Source organism: Scyliorhinus canicula, chromosome 17 (genome assembly GCF_902713615.1).
Source record: "Scyliorhinus canicula chromosome 17, sScyCan1.1, whole genome shotgun sequence".
Lineage (NCBI taxonomy): Eukaryota > Metazoa > Chordata > Chondrichthyes > Carcharhiniformes > Scyliorhinidae > Scyliorhinus > Scyliorhinus canicula.
This window is the reverse complement of record NC_052162.1, coordinates 19766875-19790711: the sequence shown is the minus strand read 5'-3', so window position 1 is coordinate 19790711 and position 23837 is coordinate 19766875. Positions and strand designations below refer to the sequence as shown.

The 23837-nt window shown below is 45.9% G+C and overlaps 1 protein-coding gene across 2 annotated transcripts in view; it reads left to right on the top strand.

Annotated features, from left to right (window-relative positions):
* ar (androgen receptor) overlaps positions 1-23837 on the top strand; it is a 487117-nt gene that overhangs the window by 408041 nt on the left and 55239 nt on the right. For both annotated transcript variants that reach the window (XM_038774355.1, XM_038774356.1), the window contains one exon: positions 10367-10497. In XM_038774355.1, coding sequence (XP_038630283.1) covers positions 10367-10497 — 131 coding nt within the window. The remainder of the gene's footprint in view (positions 1-10366; positions 10498-23837) is intronic.

The following is a 23837-nucleotide window of genomic DNA, read 5'->3' as shown; positions in this document are numbered from 1 at the left end:
CAAGAAGTCGTGCCTCCTCATCTCAGTTTTAAATCTACCACCTCTCAACCTATATCTGTGACCTCTCGTTCTAGATTGCCCCACAAGGGGGAACATTTGGTCTACATTTACGTTATCAATCCCTTTTAGTATATTATATACCTCGATCAGATCCTCTCTTATCCTTCTAAACTCCAGCGAGTATAAGCACAAACTGTTTAATCTCTCCTCATACGCCCCGGAATCAATCTGGTGAACCTCCTCTGAACTGCTTCCAATGCCACCACATCCTTCCTCAAATAAGGAGCCCAAAACTGGACACAATACTCTAGATGTTGTCTCACCAACACCCTTTCCAATTGCAACAGTACTTCTCTACTTTTATACTCCAGTCCTTTTGCAATAACCGCGAACATTCCATTTGCCTTTCTTATTACATTTCGCTCCTGTGTACAGATGTTCTGCAATTCACGAACAAAGACACCCAGACGCTCTGCCCAGATGCATTTTGAATCTGCTTTCCAATTAGGTAATAATTTGCCTGTCTATTTTTTCAAACAAAATGGATAACTCACACTTATCCTCATTAAACTCCATCTGCTAAATTGTGGCCCAATCTCCTAGTCTATCTATATCCGTCTGTGAAATCTGTATCTCCTCTTCACTGCCTGCTTTCACACCTATTTTAGTATCATCCGGAAATGTTGCTATGTTACACTCTGTCCCTGCTTGCAGATCATTCATGTAGATTGGGGCAGCACGGTGGCACAGTGGTCAGAATTACTGCCTACGGCGCTGAGGACCCCGGTTCGAATCCCGGCCCTGGGTCACTGTTCGTGTGGAGTTTGCACACTCTCCCCGTGTCTGCGTGGGTTTCACCCCCACAACCCAAAGATGTGCAGGGTAGGTAGATTGGCCACTCTAAATTGCCCCTTAATTGGAAAAAATAATTGGGTTCTCTAAATTTTTTTTTTTTTTTTTAAATTCATGTAGATTGTAAATAGTTGAGGTCCTAGGACTGAACACTATGGCACCCCACGAGTTACAGTTCACCAGCCAGAGAAGGACCCATTTCACCCAATCCTCTGCTTTCTGTCAGTCAATCGATCCAATCTAGTATTCTATCCCCAACCCCCAGAGATCTCACCTTCACTGCATCCTCCGGATTCAACGGAGGTCTGTTGAACAAATGCTGGTGTCCTTCTTGAAGCCAGTTCCACAAGCATTCAGGTATATCTCCTGCACAATCAACTTTGAATCACTGTGTGTGGATGTCCGAAAAGTGTCTCCCCCACTAGGTCCTGTTTCTCAACTCTCAAAAGGCCAATATTTCAGGGTAGGAGAAAGAAAATGCTTTAAAGATAATCTGAAGTTCCTCTTGAAGCACAACAACATCAACATTAATGGCATTAAGGAGGAACTTTCTACCGATCATTCAAAATGGCGACAACCTGTCCATCAAGGTGAATCATACTTTGAGTCACAACATTTGAATGTTGAGGCAGAGTGGTGTCATAATATACATCCATGTATATAATGGAGTGCAGACAAGCAGTGATTGACACACAGGATGACCAGTAAGCACACAGAACAGAGCAGCCAATCACCAGACAGGACACTACCACTATAAAGCCAGAGGACACTAGGTTTCCCGCTCTCTCTGGACACAGCCATTGAGACAGTCAGAGTTCGTGAGCTAACCAGTGCAAACACCATGCGGTAGCTAGTAAGTCTGGTCAGGCTAGTACTAGGTCTCCAGTCAAGTCAGCATAGTGTCAACCCACAGTTGAACGTGTATAGTAGTTAAGACGTTAAATAAAATCGTGTTGCACCTTATCAAGTGTTGGAGGTCTGTCTCTCGCTACACTGCATCAAGTGCAGTCCACATCGACCCAGCCAGCCCAACACATCATGGTACCAGTGAGTGATGCTGAAATTTGACGGACCTACCTTGAGTGAATCAGCGTTGACCAGCAAACAGCCATCCGGTGACGTGGAAAACGTCCGCCCTCCTCCGCAGCTCCGCATCACCGGCAACCTCGGTGCAAATTGGAAGATCTTCAAACAAAAGTTCCAACTCTATCTCGAAGCCACCGACCTCGAAGCCGCATTGGACGCCAGGAAGATCGCATTATTCCTCTCCACAGCCGGGGACCACGCCATCCACATCTACAACTCCCTTACATTCGCTGAAGGCGAAGACGACAACATTTAAATCAGTCCTGCTGAAGTTCGACAGCCATTACGACATTGAGGTGAATGAGAGCTTTGAACGGTACGTTTTCCAGCAGAGGCTTCAGGGTAAGGATAAACCTTTTCAGTCCTTTTTGACCCATCTCCACATCCTCGCGCAGTCATGTAACTATGACTCAACAACTGATTCCATGATCCGTGATCAGATCGTTTTCGGAGTCCACTCCGATTCCCTTCGCCAGCAGCTCCTGAAAGTCAAGCAGCTCACCCTCACCATCGCCATCGAAACGTGCGTTGTCCACGAACATGCTAACAATCGGTAATCCCACATCAGGGCGGCAGAAACTGCAAAGCTAGCCTCCCACGAGACGGAACGGGTGCAAGCTATTGCACAAATGCAGGGCCTAAGTATCGACGAGAGTGGTCATTACGCGTGCTTTTCCCGGGCTCCTGCGCATGCGCCCCAGGACCGAGGGGATGGCGAGACAGATGACCAGACTGCACAGATGCGGACATTGTTTGACCGCACTGCGCATGCGCGATGGCGCACGGAACACGCTTCGTTAGCGTCATGACGTGTCCGAATTGTGGTTCCGCCCATTTAAAGCGGCAATGTCCGACAAAATCCACAGTGTGGCAAGCTTGGCCACTACGCAGACCTTTGCAGATCTGCTCCACTGCCCAGCAGCCAGCGAACCCAGCCACGGCGCAGAAGCATCCATTCAACACAGCAGGGCATGCCGGATTCCGACCCCGACAGCCCAACAGATCCTGATGCTGAGTGCCTCAAATCCCCATACCGGGTGGACATCATCACAAAGCCTTTCTCCAAGATAGTGAAGCACCTCCCGATCCTCAGCGTGGATCCCGACGATGAGTGGTGTGCTGTCCTCACAGTTAACAAGGCTCGCATCCGGTTCAAACTGGACACCGGTGCATTGGCGAACCTTATCTCAAAATGCGATCTCGACACCATCTGCGCCAGACCAAGTATTCTTCCATCGGCCTGCCAGCTCCTTGACTACAATGGCTGCCAGTGGCTCGTGCCAACTCGGAGTGTCCAATAAGTCAATTAAAACGACGCTGCGGTTTGAGATCGTAGGACCTGACAGAGCATCCCTGCTCAGTGCTCGGGCCTGCAAACGCCTGAATCTGGTTCAGCGAGTCCACACCATGTCATCCTCACAGACGACAGTCTCACCTGATGAAAACTTCCAGGCTGAAATTGATAACATCATCACGCAGTACCATAGCGTGTTCGACGGAATGGGCATGCTCCCATACCGATACAAAATCCTGCCCAAACCGAACGCCTCCCCTGTAATTCACGCACCACGTCGGGTGCCGGCACCCCTCGAGGATTGCCTCAAGCAGCAATTACAGGACCTCCAGGACCAGGGCATCATATCAAAGGTCACAGAACCCACAGACTGGGTCAGCTCCATGGTCTGCGTCAAGAAGCCATCAGGGGAGCTACACCACAACCCTCCGCCATCTCGTCAAAAAGTCTACGGAATTCCAGTGGCTGCCCGCTCATGAAAAAGAATGGCACGAGCTGCGGGTAAAGCTCACCACAGCCCCGGTTCTGGCGTTCTTCGACCCAACCAAGGAGATCAAGATTTCCACTGACGCGAGCCAGGACGGTATTGGGGCGGTGCTCCTCCAACGGGATGACTCCTCGTCCTGGGCTCCAGTTGCGTATGCCTCCAGAGCCATGACGCCCACTGAGCAACGGTATGCTCAGATTGAGAAGGAATGCTTGGGCCTCCTAACGGGAATCGACAAGTTTCACGACTATGTTTATAGCCTCCCGAAATTCACAGAAGCGAGGGTCCACAGGCCACTAGTCCACATAATCCAGAAGGATTTAAATGACATGACGCCTCGGTTACAGCGAATCCTTATCAACCTACACCGCTATGACTTTGAACTTGTCTACACACCAGGCAAAGAACTCATTGTTGCAGATGCCCTTTCCAGGTCTATTACCGCACCGTGTGAACAAACTGACTTCATCTGCCAAATCGACGCGTAGGTGCAATTGTGTGCCTCCAACGTTCCGGCCTCTGATGAGAGGGTATCCAAATATGTGAGGAAATGGCCAAGGATCCTCTGCTACAGCGATTGATGCAGCATCTTACAAATGGCCGGCAGCAGGGACAATGTCCCGAGTTCTACAATGTCAAGGAGGACCTGACGGTGGTTGACGGCATCCTCATGAAGCTTGACAGGATCGTGATTCCTCCGAACATGTGAGCTATGGTGCTCAGCCAACTCCAGGAGGGTCACCTGGGAGTGTAGAAATGCTGACCCAGAGTTCGGGAGGCAGTCTATTGGCTAGGCATCAGCCAGGACGTTGCCAACACGCTCCTCAACTACCCTACATGTCAGAAATTTCAGCCAGCTCAACCCAAAGAAATTTTGCAGCAACATGAGATAGTGACCTCTCCTTGGTCCAAAGTCGGTGTCGACCTTTTCCACGCCAAGGGGCGTGACTATGTCCTCCTGGTCGACTACTTCTTCAGTTACCCAGAAGTGGTGAAACTGTCCGACCTCATGTCAAAGGCAGTGATTAAAGCCTGCAAAGAAACATTCGCCAGGCATGGGACACCGCTCACGGTGATGAGTGACAACTGTCCCTGTTTTTACAGCCAGGAATGGTCTGATTTTGCACGCTGATACAACCTCTGTCATGTAACCTCCAGCCCCCACTACCCGCAGTCAAACGGGGAGGCCGAAAAAGGGGTCCATGTTGTTAAGAGATTGCTATGCAAGGCTGCAAACTCGGGCTCCGACTTCAACCTGGCGCTGCTGGCATACAGGGCAGCCCCGCTGTCCACTGGGTTGTCTCCAGTGCAGATGCTCATGAATCGCACTCTGCGAACCACGGTTCCAGCCATCCATGTTCCAGACCTTGACCACCTCACAGTCATACAAAAGATGCAGCAGTCTCGGGCCCAACAGAAATCAGCATACGACGCTCATGCCACGGATCTCCCCGAGCTGCTCCCAACTGATCGTGTTCGTGTACAGTTGCCTGACGCCGGCTGGTCAGCCACAGCTGTGGTGGTCAAGCAAGTGCCCCCGAGATCGTTCCTCGTCCGCATGGCTAATGGCTCCTTCCTACAACACAACAGAAGGGCACTGCGCAGAGTTCCACGCCCGCCACCTGACCGAGATGCCCCGCCACACACAATGCTTCCTCCGGACGTGCCCTACCACGAGGCCACCGATCAACCGCAATCCTGCCGACCCCTGCGACCACCGCATTGGAGGCGGCCCCTGATCCACCCTTGCGGCGATCAACCAGAATTCGTCGCCCGCTACAAAGTCTAAATTTATAGACTGAGCTTTTGTACATCTTGTTACCTCATCGTTTTGACCTCTGTAAATAAAGTTTTACTGTTTCATCTGCCCTATATCTGCACTAGCAACACATTCCTATGTATATAAGTTCATTTCAGCACATTCTGTATATAGTCACGCACATTTACACATCCACACGCACACGCACCTTAATATTTATTATCTAAAACAAAAGGGGGAGATGTCATAATATACATCTGGTCAGGCTAGTACTAGGTCTCCAGTCAAGTCAGCATAGTGTCAACCCACAGTTGAACATGTATAGTAGTTAAGACGTTAACTAAAATCGTGTTGCATCTTATCAAGTGTTGGCGGTCTGTCTGTCGCTACACTGCATCAAGTGCAGTCCACATCGACCCAGCCTTCCCCACACATCAAGTGGCAGTGGAGAAAGCAAGAAAGAAAAGCAAATCCAGCACTCCGCTACCCAATACCTCATGGGGCATCCTGCCCTATGTGCTCAAAGATCTGTGGATCAAGAATTGATCTGTTCATTCACGTGAAGACCCTGAGTAGATGTCATCCTTAAGTTGAGTGACTGCCAAATGACGAACCTTGAATTAATAGCATCAAGACAAATTTTGTTGATAGCTTTTATTTTAGCCTGGCAAATATTGCTGAAGTGAATATTGAATGGATGATGAGTCTTTGCTTAACTAACTCAAAGATACAGGGCGGGATTCTCCATCCCGCCAGCCTTGTTTTCCGGTGCGGCGCGCCCCCTCCGGCAATGGGATTTTCCGTTCCCACAGCCAGCCAATGGGGTTTCCCATTTTGCCCACCCCCATGCCGTTGGGAAACTTGCAGACATGGGTGCGCTGTCGCTGAAGCGTAGGAATCCGCCAACGGAGAATCCCGCTGACAATGTTTCCTATGTAGCCTATCATTTATTGAGAAAAAAATTAGAAAGTGTAAAAGATATGACAGCAGAACTGCCAGTATCTGAAAAGAGGATACTAATAGACAATCCATCATTGCCTACCCAAGAAGTCGATGGATGTCCTATTTTAAAGTTATAATATCAAATAATGTATAATCAGTTGCCCTATTGCTAAAGTGCATATATGAGTATCTAATTTGCCATTTAGAGATCAATTGCATTTCTTCAATTAGTCAGATCCTGAGAAAAACAGTTTTCTCTTTTTTTATACATTGAAGACGTGATTGAAAAATATGTGGTGAACAGATTTGATAATTCATGCACCAAATTGTTGGACTGTGACTTTCACGGAGTGACAATCAACGTCAATTTGCCACTTTATGCCCACTCACCTTTTTCATCCGTGCTCATCTGATCTTGCAACTTAGAACAGGCGACATCCAGGCAGCACAGCTATCTTTGAGGTCCAGCATCAAAGTCCAGCTCCATCAGGTTGAATAAGAACACACCCTTTTTTTTGTGACTTCCGGGCCAATGGGTGGGAGGGAGGGAGGGGGGCGTGGGGGGGGGCAGTTGGGTCAGTATGGGGAGTCGGGTCGGGCCTGCTTGAGGAGTCTGGTCGGTGGGGAATCCCATGGGTTGTCATGGGTTGGGGGGGATACAATGGGCTTGTTTTGTGTGGAAGTCCCTTGGGGGCAGGGGGAGTCCACTGCGGACTCAAGGATTTGGGGCATGGGGGAGCTGTCAGGGACTTTACCAGAAGTTAGAAGAGGTTTTAATTCTTCTGACTCTTTCTGGGCAATTATTTGTGTAACATAGCCAGAACCATCCAAAGTTTGCAATTTAAATTGCTTTTTCGGATGATTCCCAGTACAGGGCAATTGCCCAGAGGAAGTTTGCACATCTGGGTAATTGCCATGCAAGCCCTTACCTGAGATGTTCAAAGAGGGAATCTCCAGAGTATCTTTGGGGTTTCCCCCAAATCCATGCTGGGGTGCTTGAAAGTTACTGGTATTAAAACTCTTAGATTATGGCACACCTTTTCTTGTCACAATTTCAAGGCACAGTTTTTATGCGAAGAATCAGAATGTTAAAGAATTATAATTGCAAAGATTATTATATAAAAAAAGCCATTATCTTGTAACCGTCAAATTTAATGATCCCCTGGAAGGTTACAAGCAGTGTTTCGAAACTTGGGAAGTTCAGGCTTATGGATTTTGCCTCCCTTTACTGCTGACAGCAATCAGGTGTTCAACAGTAAGCCAAAACACACATTCCTCATATTCCCCACTTCTGTCAAATTAGAGATTCCCAAGACACACTTAGATGCCAGTCAAAAAGAGGTATTCATTTGTGGGATCTTAGACTGTTCGGAAAATCTTTGGAATTTGAAGAACTGGTCAGGAAGGCTTGCAGATTTCAAGAGTATTTCGGTGGCCCTGATATATAAGCATGTATATGCTTATTACTCCAAGGGTTCTTAATGATTCGGATTCAGTGTAGTAAAGAGAACAACGACAGACATTTGTCCACTCTATTAGCAAAAATAACACAGATAAGAATATAAAACAAGAATTTCATGCCCTTCTGCTCATTGGGGACCCCTGCGTTGACGGCGGCTTCGAGATTTGGCTCCTAGCACCTGTCGCGACTCTAGTCCAAGGTGAAGTCCAACGAACGAGCAAAAGGGCCTGATATTTATACAGTGAAGTAAATCAAGTCTAATCACTAAGCAATTGGGAAAGTCAGCAAGTTGTTGCAAATAATTGGATAAATGAAGTATTAAACAAGCATTGCATGGCTGGAGAACTGTGTTTGAACATCTGGGGATTTATGTTCCAGTAAACATCCTGTATGCTTACAGTGAACAGAATTAACCCATTCCTTACAAAGCAGTATAAAGGAGTCCTAGGATATTTAAGTAATGAAAAGGATGTGATGGAAATACCATGATGGAGAAACAATAACAGACAAGTTTTACATGAAGTATGTGTTAAATTTGCAGGAAGTAAGTTCTGTATGCAAGGCTTGTAATATATAACTGTGAGTTATATGGCTTCGGCTCCTGGTTGTCGAGAACTGTACTTGTTAAATGGCATCTCATCAATATACAACTTCATAAAACAGCGATGTGAGGACCAATTCCGTGACTTTGCACTTTAAACAGGAAACCATAATTGCACTTGCTGCACAGTATACAATGAATGAAAATCACAGACATCAAGCCACAATTTAACGTAGTGCTCTTCCTGTGATTGTAGCTTTCCTTTGAAACATAGAAAAAACGTAGAAAATACGAGCAGGAGGAGGCCATTCGACTCTTCGAGCCTGCTCTCTCATTCATTACGATCATGGCTGATTATCCAACTCAGTAATCTGTTCCCACTTTCCCCCCACCCTCCACATCCTTTGATCCCATTAAACCCACCAGAATTTAGGAATCTTAAAGCAGCAGCCAAAAGCTAGCTTAAAATTATTTAATTATTATTATAAAATGCAGCAAAAGCTTTCAGGAGATAAGTAACTCAACATATTTAAAATAAAGTGGTAATTTTAATATGACTTTATTTATAGGTTGGGTGCTGCTATAAAGCCCTTATGCGTCAGCCTTATTGGATCAGGCCAAAATAATTTAATTTATTTATAAAATAAAAATAGACTCTCGCCAAGAGAATTAACTCAACACTTCGAGGGACCAATTTTAGAATGTCCATTCCCAGTTCATCGAGCAGTGCTCCTGATTCAGGAAAAAAGGACCTGAACAAGAGTCCCTGGAAAACCAGCACGGGATCAGTTACGTTACCAATCAAAATTCACATTCATCAGATGGTAAAAAACATTTACTTTAGTATAACACGAAAAGCATTATAGATAGATAACATGTAAATATCATGATGAAAATAGATAAAACAGCAAAATGATACTTAAAGGATGTGCAAACATGTGCAAGGTTGATATTTAAACTGTGGTGCCAATGTCACCAACAAGATTATCAAGTAGGTCTACAATGAAAATGTTTGTGCATGATATAACAAAAGAGTTTATAAAATGTATAACAGTAATCCTTTCCCTATGCCAATCCTATTCTGTATTTTGTGTTATGTGTTTATTTCAGATTTCCACCCTTATTCCTTTGATCCAGGAACTATCAAAATCTTCATGAATGTTTCTCAGTCTTGCTTTTGGAGAACCTACGCAAAGCGATTAACTTTGCCCAGTCCTGATTTACTGACTTTCTTTTCAGTCTTACAGATAAAATGGATTTTTAGTTAATTTATCCTGTGTGCTTGTCTTCTCTCACTTTAAAGTACCATGTTTATGAGGCAGTATTGCTCAGTAAATCCTGGCAATGAAGAAAAGATGCAATGATTAAGTTAGGTTACCTCCGGTATGGGGCACTTCGATTCTTTAAAGGGAAGCATTTTTTGAAAACCATCGTTCACCCAGTTATATCCCTTTGCAAATGATTCAGCAATGCATGTTGGTATCAAGATACATATTCATTCTCGTTCATTACAGCAATTTAATACATTCTGGGTGAAATTTGGTTTTCCTGGGGAAAGGGCTGATAGCACCCAGGGGTACAGAACTTTATATTTAGCATTGATTAGAGAGAGCAGATAAGCAACATCCTTTCACTAAAAGACTGATGAATGCTCTGTAAAGGAGGTATACTAACAATCTTCCAGACAAAAAACTTCTCTTTGCAAAAGTTACTGAACCATTTCAACGGAAATACCTAAATTATGCATTTTAATGCTAGATAACCATATTTATCAGTGAATGGTGTATAATGACTAAGTAGAATTCGTTCTGATATTGAACATTTTAAGTAACAAATAAAATTGGTTACTATTACATTTTTGTACTGGTTATGGAGGAAGCATAGAAATTGTGCTGCAGTCTCTGCCACCAGCTGTTGTTCATGTTTTTTTCGTGCATTTACAGGCAACGGATGCAAAAATCAACTATGTATAATCTCTGTGTGGAAATGCAGCGACTGTCCCAGGAGTTTCAGTGGCTTCAACTCTCTCAAGATGAGTTCCTATGCATGAAAGTGTTGCTACTCTTTAGCATCAGTAAGTATGGACTACTAAATTGCAGAAAAAACAGCTGTATCTGAACTGTAATTGATGGCAATGTTTGAGGCGAAAGTTTACTCCCTAATATTAGCTTATGCATTTTTCTTATTGTGAGTTATGCTTTGATTTCCACAAGTTATTTTTCCACCATTTCATGGAAACCAACATGGCAGGTTGGAGTTCTATAGCAAGACTCTCACCTTTATTACTCTACAACCAACCTTCAAAACCTTTGTGAAAGCAATGCAGATTGTTCAGTCTTCCTGATCACAAAAGGAGGGCTGGAAAACCATGATTTGTTTTAGGCTGTGGTCAAGGGAGAAGGAAGAGAGAGGAATTCAAAGAATAAAAACATTTTTGAAAGCAATAGAACAAGGAGGTGCAAGTTTTGGATTATAAAGGCCAAGTTATCCAGACCTTTACCTATTTCCAGACCTTGTAACACATTACCAATAGAGTCAGAGTGAGAATATAACAGGTGCACTACAAATTCTCCACTATTCTGTGACAATTTTTAATCTAGAAGGAACAATATGGGTGGAATTTTCCACACTCACCAGCAGTCGGAATTGTGGCTGGCGGGGGCACTTAATTTGCCATGAATGAAAAAAGTCAGTTTCTTGTGGTGATAGTGATCACAATTCGGTTATGTTTACTTTAGCGATGGGCAGGGATAGGTATATACCGCAAGGCAAGAATTATAGCTGGGGGAAAGGCAATTATGATGCTAATCGGCAAGATTTCGGATGTATAGGATGGGGAAGGAAACTGCAGGGGATGGGTACAATCGAAATGTGGAGCTTTTTCAAGGAACAGCTACTGCGTGTCCTTGATAAGTATGTACCTGTCAGGCAGGGAGGAAGTTGTCAAGCAAGGGAACCGTGGTTTACTAAGGAAGTTGAAGCACTTGTCAAGAGGAAGAAGAAGGCTAATGTTAGGATGAGACATGAAGGCTCAGTTAGGGCACTTGAGAGTTACAAGTTAGCCAGGAAGGACCTAAAGGGAGAGTTAAGAAGAGCGAGGAGAGGACACGAAAAGTCATTGGCGGATAGGATCAAGGAAAACCCTAAGGCTTTCTATAGGTATATCAGGAACAAAAGAATGACTAGAGTAAGATTAGGGCCAATCAAGGATAGTAGTGGAAAGTTGTGTGTGGAATCAGAGGAGATAGGGGAAGCGTTAAATGGATATTTTTCGTCAGTGTTTACACTGGAGAAAGACAATGTTGTCAAGGAGAATACTCAGGTACAGTCGACCAGGCTAGATGGGATTGAGGTTCACAAGGAGGACGTGTTAGCAATTTTGGAAAGTGTAAACATAGATAAGTCCCCTGGGCCAGATGGGATTTATCCTAGGATTCTCTGGGAAGCCAGGGAGGAGATTGCAGAGCCTTTGTCCTTGATCTTTATGTCGTCTTTGTCGACAGGAATAGTGCCGGAAGACTGGAGGATAGCAAATGTTGTACCCTTGTTCAAGAAGGGGAGTAGAGACAACCCTGGTAATTATAGACCTGTGAGCCTTAATTCGGTTGTGGGTAAACTGTTGGAAAAGGTTATAAGAGATAGGGTTTATAATCATCTTGAAAAGAACAGGTTGATTAGCGATAGTCAACACGGTTTTGTGAAGGGTAGGTCATGCCTTACAAACCTTATTGAGTTTTTTGAGAAGGTGACCAAACAGGTGGATGAAGGTAAAGCGGTTGATGTGGTGTATATGGATTTCAGTAAGGCGTTTGATAAGGTTCCCCACGGTAGGCTATTGCAGAAAATATGGAAGTATGGGATTGAAGGTGATTTAGCGGTTTGGATCAGTAATTGGCTAGCTGAAAGAAGACAGAGGGTGGTGGTTGATGGCAAATGTTCATCCTGGAGTTCAGTTACTAGTGGTGTACCGCAAGGATCTGTTTTGGGGCCACTGCTGTGTGTCATTTTTATAAATGACCTGGAAGAGGGTGTAGAAGGATGGGTTAGTAAATTTGCAGATGACACGAAGGTCGGTGGAGTTGTGGATAGTGCTGAAGGATGTTATAGGATACAGAGGGACATAGATAAGTTGCAGAGCTGGGCTGAGAGGTGGCAGATGGAGTTTAATGCGGAAAAGTGTGAGGTGGTTCACTTTGGAAGGAGTAACAGGAATGCAGAGTACTGGGCTAATGGCAAGATTCTTGGTAGTGTAGATGAACAGAGAGATCTCGGCATCCAGGTACATAAATCCCTGAAAGTTGCCACCCAGGTTAATAGGGCTGTTAAGAAGGCATATGGTGTGCTAGCCTTTATCAGTAGGGGGATTGAGTTTCAGAGCCACGAGGTCATGCTGCAGCTGTACATAACTCTGGTACGGCCGCTCCTGGAGGAAGAATGTGGAAGCTTTGGATAGGGTTCAGAGGAGATTTACTAGGATGTTGCCTGGTATGGAGGGAAGGTCTTACGAGGAAAGGCTCAGGGACTTGAGGTTGTTTTCGTTAGAGAGGAGAAGGCTGAGAGGTGACTTAATAGAGACATATAAGATAGACAGAGGGTTAGATAGGGTGGACAGTGGGAGTCTTTTTCCTCGGATGGTGATGACCAACACGAGGGGACATGGCTTTAAATTGAGGGGTGGTAGATATAGGACAGATGTCAGAGGCAGTTTCTTTACTCAGAGAGTAGTAGGGGTGTGGAACGCCCTGCCTGCAACAGTAGTAGACTCGCCAACTTTAAGGGCATTTAAGTGGTCACTGGATAGACATATGGATGGAAATGGAATAGTGTAGGTCAGATAGGCTATAGATGGTTTCACAGGTCGGCGCAACATCGAGGGCCGAAGGGCCCGTACTGCGCTGTAATGTTCTATGTTCTTGTCGGCAGAAAAGTAGTTTGGAATTTTGTTCCCTGACTGTTGATCGCAAGCTAAGGGGGTAGTCAAGGAATAGAGTGGAAGTCTGAAAGACTGTCTGGGGACAAAAGCTAAATGGAAGAATGCAATACTGACTCGGAACTGAGGCCATGCTGTTGGGGGCATATTTCAAGTACTGTTCTGGGGCTGTACAGGCCATGTTAGAGGGTTCTCCATAGCACATAGGTCTTGGGCAGAGGAAGTCCTCTTTGGGCAATGATGGTCGTGATAAAAACCCTGCTGATTAAATGTGAGCACATCCAAAAAAATAACTTAGAACACCGGGTCTTAGTGATGTATATTTTCAATTTGTTATAATGTGCGAAAAGATATGCAAACCAGGGTGGAATAGTCCAGTCGTTTTGTGATCAATGAATAAAGAATATTTATTAAAAGAAAAGTACATAATAGGAAGGACTATAATACACTGCAACAGTACACTTAATTACGCTAATGGCTATACATACAATATCTCACAAAGTTACCCCTTGTTCCCAACTACTACGTTTCCTACACTCTGAGAAGTATTCCTCTTTCCCAAACAACATCCAACAATATATAATTCTTATTAGCTAAATCCAGCAGATTATTCCAACACACAGATTATTGGGTAAGCAGTGTTCAGTTTCAGCGAAGGAATAATCTTCGCTGTTTGAGTTTTGAAATTTAAACAGCAGCCTTTTAGCAATAATTTATTTTCGGGAGAACCTGCTTTCTGCAGCTGGATGTGGCTACGATGGTAGCTGCTTCTACTGTGCGCCTTTCTCCAGTTATTGTGCTATGAATATAACATTCTTTCCCTTTGATGTTACCAACCCTCTGGACGCAGCTTTTAGCATATAAGTGCCAATTTTCTTATCTATCCACTTTGAACTCACCTCTTCTATCCACAATTGTTTTCCCCCTAGTCATATAGGTAACCACTTGTTTTTCCCCACATATCAAAACACCCCTTCAGATAGCTCCTCAGTCATAGAGTCATATATCTCAATTTCATTTTTTAATCTTAATTTTCCTCAATTCTTAGCAATTGTGCACAGAATGGTGTGTAAGATATGGTCAGTCACCTGAGGCACTTGATCCTGGAAGTTCAAGTTCTGGTGTCGGGAGATAGAAGGCACAGTAACATTCATTGTAACATTCTGGATCCTGTATGCCAGTAGCTGAAAGATCAGGAGTAGGTATTGGATGCTCTCATGAGGGTTCCCAAAAATTAAGCATGCATGTTGCCTCGAGAAGGGGAGGGGGTGAGATAAACACACAGCAGGGGGACCTCAAAATTCAAAATTGAAAGGGTCAGGGTGAGAGCAGGAGTACTGACATGAGCAATGATAGGGTTAAGTGTAATGGCAAGTGGCTAGATAGTTACAGGAGGAATGGGAATTAGGAAGCAGTGACTGAAGAAGGATCAGAGGAACCTAGTGGGTGATAATGGGAGGTTGAAAGCCTGTCTCACTTATAAAAGTTAAGAGCATCATTTTGATAATCATCAAAGAAGGGCGCAGTTGGAAAAGAAGCTTGAAAAGAGCAATAGGGAAAGAGTCTCAGGGCTTGAGGAAGGAATTTAGCACAACAATTTGGGGTCAATTGAAGGGGCACCATATTAATTTCATGCTGAGACCATGGAGAGCATGGCTCAAATAAAAACAGAACATTCTGGAAAGACTCACCCGGTCTGGCATCAATTGTGAAGAGAAATAGAGTTAACATTTTGAGTCTGTATCACTCTACTTCAGAGTATGGCTCAGCTGAATTCTGGACTCTAGGCTCTAATGCACAACAAATAAATTTTGCTCCTTTACTGATGATACACATTCGGGAAAGAATCCATTAAGTATTGGTGCTGCAGTGCAATTGGTTTTGATTGCCATCTGACCGTTGCAGAACCATGTGAAAAGGGATATGAAACAATCAAGAGCCACGACTGCTGCACAGAATCAAAATAAGGCCTAGAAGCAAAATTAATCCAATAAGCCTCAATGTTTCCAGTGTAGTGGTCACGGCATTCAAGGCACAATACTGCAGTCATGATATAAGTAAAAGGATTGGGTATTGATAGTTATTGTCCAGGCTACTGGAGGCAAACTGACAGTAGCCTGTCTGAGGTTATACCACATGCGATTGTTGAGTCCAATTAAGACCCTCCTAATGAATGCTCATTCACGTCTGAGCATACCGACTCTCTTATAAAAGAATTATTGTGAGTATGTTTACACAATTGCAGAGAAGTATTGACTTTATTTGATTGACATCTCCATGAGGTTATAATAAGTAATTTTTCTGTAATTTAAATTTTTTGTCAGTGTCTCAATGTTTATTGCACAGAGGTGTAGTGCTTAAACTTGTGTTATTGATAATTTAATTATTAATTGGGTAATTTTTTCTCATATTTCACACCTGCCATTGCTACTATGAGGCTCTTTGTTTCTTCACATAATGTGCACTGAAATGGCCATGAGTTGAAATGGAGAGTATATGGGGTGGTAGGGGGCATGAGTTGCTATTGAGTTAGAATGGGGCATAGAGGTGGTTATGGGGGGTGGGTAGAAGCTGTGGGCGATGAATTGTGAGGGCTAGAGGGCCTAAATTTAACCAAACAACTGGGACAAACTGCAGAGAGGTGAGGCAGGACTTTTAACCAGTTTGCCTCAACAGGCAGCCATCCCGGATGGTGCCTCCAATTTTACTCTGGGACAGCTGGTCCAATTCTGTCCAGCCCAGCCGTCCCAGAGTAAAAATAGCACTTAATGAGACACTTTAAACTAAGACATGACTGCTGAATCAGGAAATTCTCTGCCTCAGGACCAAAGGTTCAGCCCTTTGAAGTATTGGACATAAATAAGATATCTCAAAACTTTAAAAATAAAACACTCCTGCTGAGGAAGATTTTGGTACTTGAGTATTGCTGAAAAAAAAGAGACATGTCAAAGTGTTTCGAGTTGCACCTATCAGGACATTTGCAGGAATGGCAAATGTAAAGGAAGCGACAATTTATACTTCATGAGAAGAGAGTGTTGATCGTTTGTAAATTGGACACTAATTGAAGAGGCATTGTTAAGGAGAATGGATCAGTTAACTGATGCCTGACGGTTAACTGCCAAGCATACCCTGATGAGTGTCAGACGGAAATCCTCAACATGTCTATTTTGTCAACAATACTCAAGTTCTGTACGACCAAATGATTATTTTGATCCTTGTTATTCGTGTCTATCAAGATGAGACACCACATATGAACGATGGCGTACTTAACAACACACGTTAGATACAGAATATGGTATATATTCTTTGCGCTACCAATGCGCAATACCAACTCAGGCCTGAATTGTCACAATGACGGGTTTGGCCCTGCTTTCTGAAGGGTCAGTGGGGAACACGTCTCCGCCAACTCCAGCAGTCCCAAAACCATATTATGCTGCAATGAGCATTAATTGACATAAGGCGGGACTTGCGCCCCTCATTTGGGAGGAAGTCACACCTTTGAGAGCTGCCAGCCAATCAGACTAGTGAGTTGCACTGCAGTTTTTTAAGTGCAGAGCTGAAGTGGCTGGAAAAGACACTGCAGGGAACTGCCTGGCACAATGTCCCAGGACCCAGAGAACAGGTGAATGATACGGGTTTCAGGACAGGGAGGGCAGGGAACGTCTGGGGTATTGCGAGGTCCCTCATGGTAAACTGGTACAAAAGGTGAAGACACACGGGATCAGGGGTGAGCTGGCAAGGTGGATACAGAACTGGCTAGGTCATAGAAGGCAGAGAGTAGCAATGGAAGGGTGCTTTTCTAATTGGAGGGCTGTGACTAGTGGTGTTCGGCAGGGATCTGTGCTGAGACCTTTGGTGTTCGTAGTATACCTAAATGATTTGGAGGAAAATGTAACTGGTCTGATTAGTAAGTTTGCAGATAACATAAAGGTAGGTGGAATTGCGGATAGCGATGAGGACTGTCAGAGGATACAGCAGGATTTAGATTGTTTGGAGTCTTGGGCAGAGAGATGTCAGATGGAGTTTAATCCGGATAAATGTGAGGCAATGCATTTTGGAAGGTCTAATGCAGGTAGGGAATATACAGTGAATGGTAGAACCCTCAAGAGTATTGAAAGTCAGAGAGATCTAGGTGTACAGGTCCACAGGTCACTGAAAGGGGCAACACAGTTGGAGAAGGCTGTCAAGAAGGCATACGGCATGCTTGCCTTCATTGGCCGGGGCATTGAGTATAAGAATTGGCAAGTCATGTAGCAGCTGTACAAAACCTTAGTTAGGCCACACTTGGAGTATAGTATTCAATTCTGGTCGCCACACTACCAGAAGGCTGCGGAGGCTTTAGAGAGGGTGCAGAAGGGATTTACCAGGATGTTGCCTGGTATGGAGGGTATTAGCTATGAGGAGCAGTTGAATAAACTCAGTTTGTTCACACTGGAATGACGGAGGTTGAGGGGCGACCTGATAGAGTTCTCCAAAATTATGAGGGGCATAGACAGATTGGATAGTCAAATGCTTTTCCCCAGTGTAGAGGGGTCAATTACTAGGGGGCATAGGTTTAAGGTGCGAGAGGCAAGGTTTAGAGGAGATCTACGAGGCAAGTTTTTTACACAGAGGGTCGTGGGTGCCTGGAACTCGCTGCCGGAGGAGGTGGTGGAAGCAGGGATGATAGTGACATTTAAGGGGCATCTTGACAAATACATGAATAGAATGGGAATAGAGGGATACGGAACCAGGAAGTGTAGAAGATTTTAGTTTAGATGGGTAGCATGGTCGGCATGGGCTTGGAGGGCTGAAGGGCCTGTTCCTGTGCTGTACTTTTCTTTGTTCTTTGAGAGGGAGGGGTGTAATTGGGGTCTCAGGGGATACCCTGGGGATGGGAAAGACGTCCAAAGGTCACTGGGCCTTGAGCGGAAGTACCCCGAGACAGAAGGGGGACTTGTGATGGAGGTGTCGCCACCCCTCTCCACCCATCCCCGACTTCCTACCCGAGATCAATCTTACTTTATTTTTGCCCCAGCTGTCACCCAAAATTGAGGCTGAGCACCACATATGTGGCCATTAGGTATCATTGATTGTCAATTATCCATCCAAATACTCAGGTAAATCACCAAAAGAAAATACTCTTATGGAACCTCGACTGTGGAAATGGTTTAGGTCTTGAGTAACAATTTGCTTAATTGTAGTAAATGGCAAAGTGGAAGTTATGTAGATTCACTGTAGATCCTGAATTAATTTGGTCTACAGAATATCACCACATTGTTGAAATATTTAATGGGCTAAAAACATAGACACTTCTTTCTCAATTGAGAAAGTGGCTCCCACATTATTTTACACCTGCAATGAAAGCTAAAAACATGGATTAGATTTTAGTGCAAAGGGAGGGAAGAGGAAGAAGTGGCTGGTGGAAACACCTGCAATTTGTCATGTAGCTTGTGTAAAATGAGTGAGAAGTATTAAAAGAAAAAGTGGTTACGGTGTGAAGAAATCTTGTGCAACAACACCTGAATCATTGCCAGTCACCACAACCATATTCACTCCAGCATATGTACACTTTATTCAAAGGGGGAGGCTTTGTGCAGGTTGGTTTGGCTTCCTCTGCCAGAAGTGTGCTGTCTGAAGTTCTGTATGATCTTCTCCAGCAAGGGAGAAAGGAGTTCATTAGTGACAGTCTTGTGAGGTATTCAAAGAATGCACCCTTCATGATACAATATGCAGTGGAAATATACTGGGGCTGGTTTAGCTCACAGCTAAATCACTGGCTTTTAAAGCAGCACGGTTCGATTCCCGTACCAGCCTCCCCGGACAGGCGCCGGAATGTGGCGACTAGGGGCTTTTCACAGTAACTTCATTGAGGCCAACTTGTGACAATAAGTGATTTTCATTTCATTTCATTCAAAATATAAGGTGTAGGGAAGTAACAGTTGTGAGTCTTGAGTCTGAAGAGGTGTTGTAAAGTATGGTGCAGTAACTATGGGGAAGATGTGTGTTAAGTAGTGAGTGGTGGTGGAGATATGACTGGAGAATAAGAGAGTAGTATTTGGCCATTAAGGTGTTTCCTGCTGACCGTCCAGGTGGCAATGTGGGAAATCACACCATCCAAAAAGTCCTGCTCTTGGCCTCTGTTTCTGAAACAGGACATAGATGGCCTTTAGTTTTTTTTTTCCCATGTCGGTGCAACATCGAGGGCCGAAGGGCCTGTACTGCGCTGTATCGTTCTATGTTCTATGTTCTATACTTGCCTTACAGGGGTGCAACCAAGGTTCAATGGACTGATTGCTGGGATTGCTATGAGGAGAGATCAAGTAGATCGGGCTGTAGTCTCTGGGGTTTAGAAGGATGAGGGGTTATCTTATTGAGACATGTAGGCTGTAAAATTGGGCTTGGTAGAGTTACTACTGCTGACACCACACAAGTCCCGAAGCGAGATAATGGCAGCTGGACTTCTTGAAATGGCCAACACAGAATGAGCAGTGGAAGCATGTATGGTGGGCAGATTGTGACAGTAAGCCTCATGAGCTTATTTCATGCCTATGCTGTCAATTTGAAACACACACATCCAACCAAAGTGAGGGAACCCTCACTAGTGTTATTTGATGTGCCGGCCATTCAACTTGCAAATTAGTTGCTTTTGAGTTAACTTTGCACTTGAAAATGTTGTGGAAGTGCTGTGGTTTGTTCTTAGAGGATTTTCGGTGACTTGCTGATTTTGAAAAGTCAGAAGATTTTCTGCTCTGTCAACAGAAAGCCTGCTAGGTTTATGAGGAATATAGTTGCAGCCCTTCTTAGGTTGCAACACAGCAAAGTCAACACAGCATAGAGCAGTCTGGAGAGGGGAAAGTGTGTCCAGAGGAAAGGAGAAAGTGCTCTCAACAGAAGACTTTAACCACCATGGATATTCAGGGAGCATTTACATTACCTCTATTTCAGCCAGAAGCAATATACGAGGTGCCTACTATTTACAAAGGAGGTGATGACTAAATTCTGCCATCGCCTTCAACAGGACCCACAGACGCATAGCAAGACAAGGACAGTGTTGCCAGTGGCTGTCATGATCACGTTCAACTTCAACTGGGAGCTGGCAACATAGCCAACATGCCCCTGTTGACATTGCTGTATTAGGGAGATGATGGCGGTCCTGTATGCAAGGAGGGAACTTTACAATTTCCTCTCTTACCAGAGAAGAGCAGGAGTGGCAAGTCACTTTGCCAGACTAGAAGGATTCCAATGGGTCACAAATCCATAAACGGCAAGAATGTGGCTCTATAAGCCCCGTGACTTTCCAAAACCCTATTCCACATTGGGGCGAGCTAAATAGGCTCAGGGCGCACTAGATTGTAGTGGTCGTGGGTTTGGAAGGTGCTGCCTAAGGAACATTAGTAAGTTACTGCATTGCATCTTGTAGTTGGTACACGCACTGTTGAAGGGAGCAGCAATCAAGTGGGCTGCTTGGTCCTGGATGGTGTTGAGCTTTTTGAATGTTGTTGGAGCTGCACTCATCCAGGCAAGTGGATAGTGTTCTAGGAGTGGAGAGTACACTCCTGACTTGTGCCTTGTAGATGGTGGACAGGCTTTGCAGGGGTCAGGTGGTGAGTTACTCACTGTAGGATTCCTAGCCTTTGACGTTCCCTGGTAGCCACAGTACTAATGTGGCTAGTTCAGTTCAGTTTCTGATCAATGGTAACCCCCAGGATGTTGATTGTGGGGGATTCAGCAATGTTAATGCCATTGAATGTCAAGTGGTGATGGTTGGATCCTCTCTTGGAGGAGATAGCAATTACCTGGCACTTCTGTGGCACGAATGTAACTTGCCAGCCCTAGCCTCGATATTGTCCAGGTCTTGCTACATTTGGACATGGATTGCTCCATTATCTGAGGAGTTGCTGAACAATGTGCAGTCATCTGCGAACATCCTCACTTTTGCCATTATGGTGGAAGGGAGGTCATTGAATGTGGTGAATGTATAAATACTGCTAATTCACCAGTATACTGTGTATCATTATACCAACCTATTAATCCTGTGGGCTCCATCTATGGGCCACTGTGTAGCTTCACCCACAGGGGGAGATATGGAGCATGTACGGGCTCCGCCCATACCTCCGCCCCTTATAGGAAGTGTAAGAGCAGCAGACCTGCAGGACTGCCTTCAGTATTGTACCGGTGCAGGCAGGCAAAGTTGTACGCTGATTAAAACCACTGTTTACTTCGACTCGAGTCTCCGAGTGAATTGATGGTCACTTCAATTTAATCAGCTTAGAGAACTACTATGGAGTCAGCCCTCAAACCTGACAGACTGGAACTCGATCCACAGGCCGCGGAGGCTAAATAAATGTTTTCACATTGGCTTCGGTGTTTCAAGGCCTACCTCGCCACGTCGTCGACATCATCCGTCACGGACGAACAGAAATTAAGTCTTCTCCACGCACGGGTGAGCCATCGCATTTCTGCCCAACTCAACGAAGCCACCTCCTATACTGAGGCCCTCGCGATACTCGAATGCATCTACGTGCGGCCTGTGAATGAAGTCTACGCGCGACATATCTTCACTACTCGCCGCCAGCGCCCCAGGGAGTCGCTAGATGACTATCTGCGCGACCTCAAAGGCCTCGCGCACGACTGTAACTATCAGGCCGTTACAGCCACTCAGTACATGGAACTCGCCGTCCGAGACGTTTACGTTGCAGGGGTCCAATCGAACTATGTGAGGCAGAGCCTGCTCGAAAAAGGGGCCCAGGACCTGGAGGACGACCTCGCTGTAGGTCGCTTTTCAGAGTCTCACTGCGTTCCCAGCCGATCACGCGACTCCCTCGTGGGCCCCCAACCAGAGACTACCCCAGGCCTGCACCGCGCTTCCATCCGCCCACCATTTTTGCCATTTTTGCAGCCAGCGTCAACACCCCCGGCAACAATGCCTGGCCCGCGCGAACTGCAGCAGCTGCGGGCTAAAAGGACACTTCACAAAGGTCTGCCTGGCCAAGCCTAAACACTCAAACTCGAACGCACAAACTCGATCCACCGACTCTCAGACCCGCAGACCCCGTAATGTGGCAGCGTGTCTGCCGACCCCGACTCCGCACAACACATGCGACTCACGGGGATCGCCATCTTGGTCATCCTCCCCCACGCTGCCGGCCACGTGCGATCCATGGGGGCCGCCATCTTGGGCGCCATCTTCTTCGCCGCCCGCCACGTGCGATCAACGGGGGCCGTCATCTTGGCCATCACCCGCTACGCCGCTCGACGCATACGACCTGCACGGACAGTCATCACGGGGCCGCCCCAACGCCGCCGACTACCCTCAACTCAGTGCAGTCACCTTGGACCAGTCAAGACCCAAGCATCTCAAGAGCTCCATGATGGCCGTCCGGGTTAACGGATACGAGACACCTTGCCTGTTCGACTCCGGGAGCACCGAGAGCTTTGTCCACCCGGATCTGGTAAGACGCTGTTCGCTCCCGATATTCCCGACGCAGCAAACAATCTCCCTCTCGTCTGGGGTCGCACTCAGTACATATCCAAGGGCGCACTACTGCAACCTTAGCGATACAGGGCGCCGAGTATACTAACTTTCAATTGTACATGCTCCCAAACCTCTGCGCCCCTCTCCTCTTAGGACTCAATTTTCAGTGCAATCTCAGGAGCCTAACTCTTAGTTTTGGCGGACCCCTGCCCCCGCTCACTACATGCAGCCTCGCAACCCTAAAAATCGACCCCCCTCCCCTCTTCGCTACCTCACCGTGGACTGCAAGCCAGTAGCCACTCGAAGCAGGAGGTATAGTATGCGGGACAGGGCATTTATTAGGTCCGAGGTCCGGCGTCTCTTGCGGGAAGGAGTCATAGAAGCCAGCAATAGCCCCTGGAGAGCTCAGGTGGTGGTCGTCAAGACCGGGGAAAAGTTCCGGATGGTGGTTGATTACAGCCAGACCATTAACCGGTTTACGCACCTTGTTACGTACCCCCTTCCCCGGATTGCAGACATGGTGAATCAAATCGTGCACTACCGCATGTTCTCCACGGTGGATCTGAAGTCTGCATACCACCAGCTGCCAATCCGCCCGGAAGACTGCCACTACACGGCGTTTGAGGCAGACGGACGACTTTTTCATTTCCTCCGGGTCCCCTTTGCCGTCACAAACGGGGTTTCGGTGTTCCAACGAGCGATAGACCGAATGGTGGCCCTGTACGGGCTGCGGGCCACGTTTCCGTACTTGGATATGGTCACCATCTGCGGCCATGATCAGCAGGACCACGACGCCAACCTCCACTGATTTCTCCAAACCACCCAAAAACTTAACCTCACTTACAACAAGAAGAAATGCGTTTTCCGCACTACCAGGCTAGTCATCCTCGGCTACGTCGTGCAAAACGGGGTCCTAGGGGCCGACCCTGACCGTATGCGCCCCCTCCTACAACTCCCTCTCCCTCACTGTCCCAAGGCCCTCAAGAGGTGCCTTGGATTTTTTTCCTATTACGCCCAGTGGGTCCCC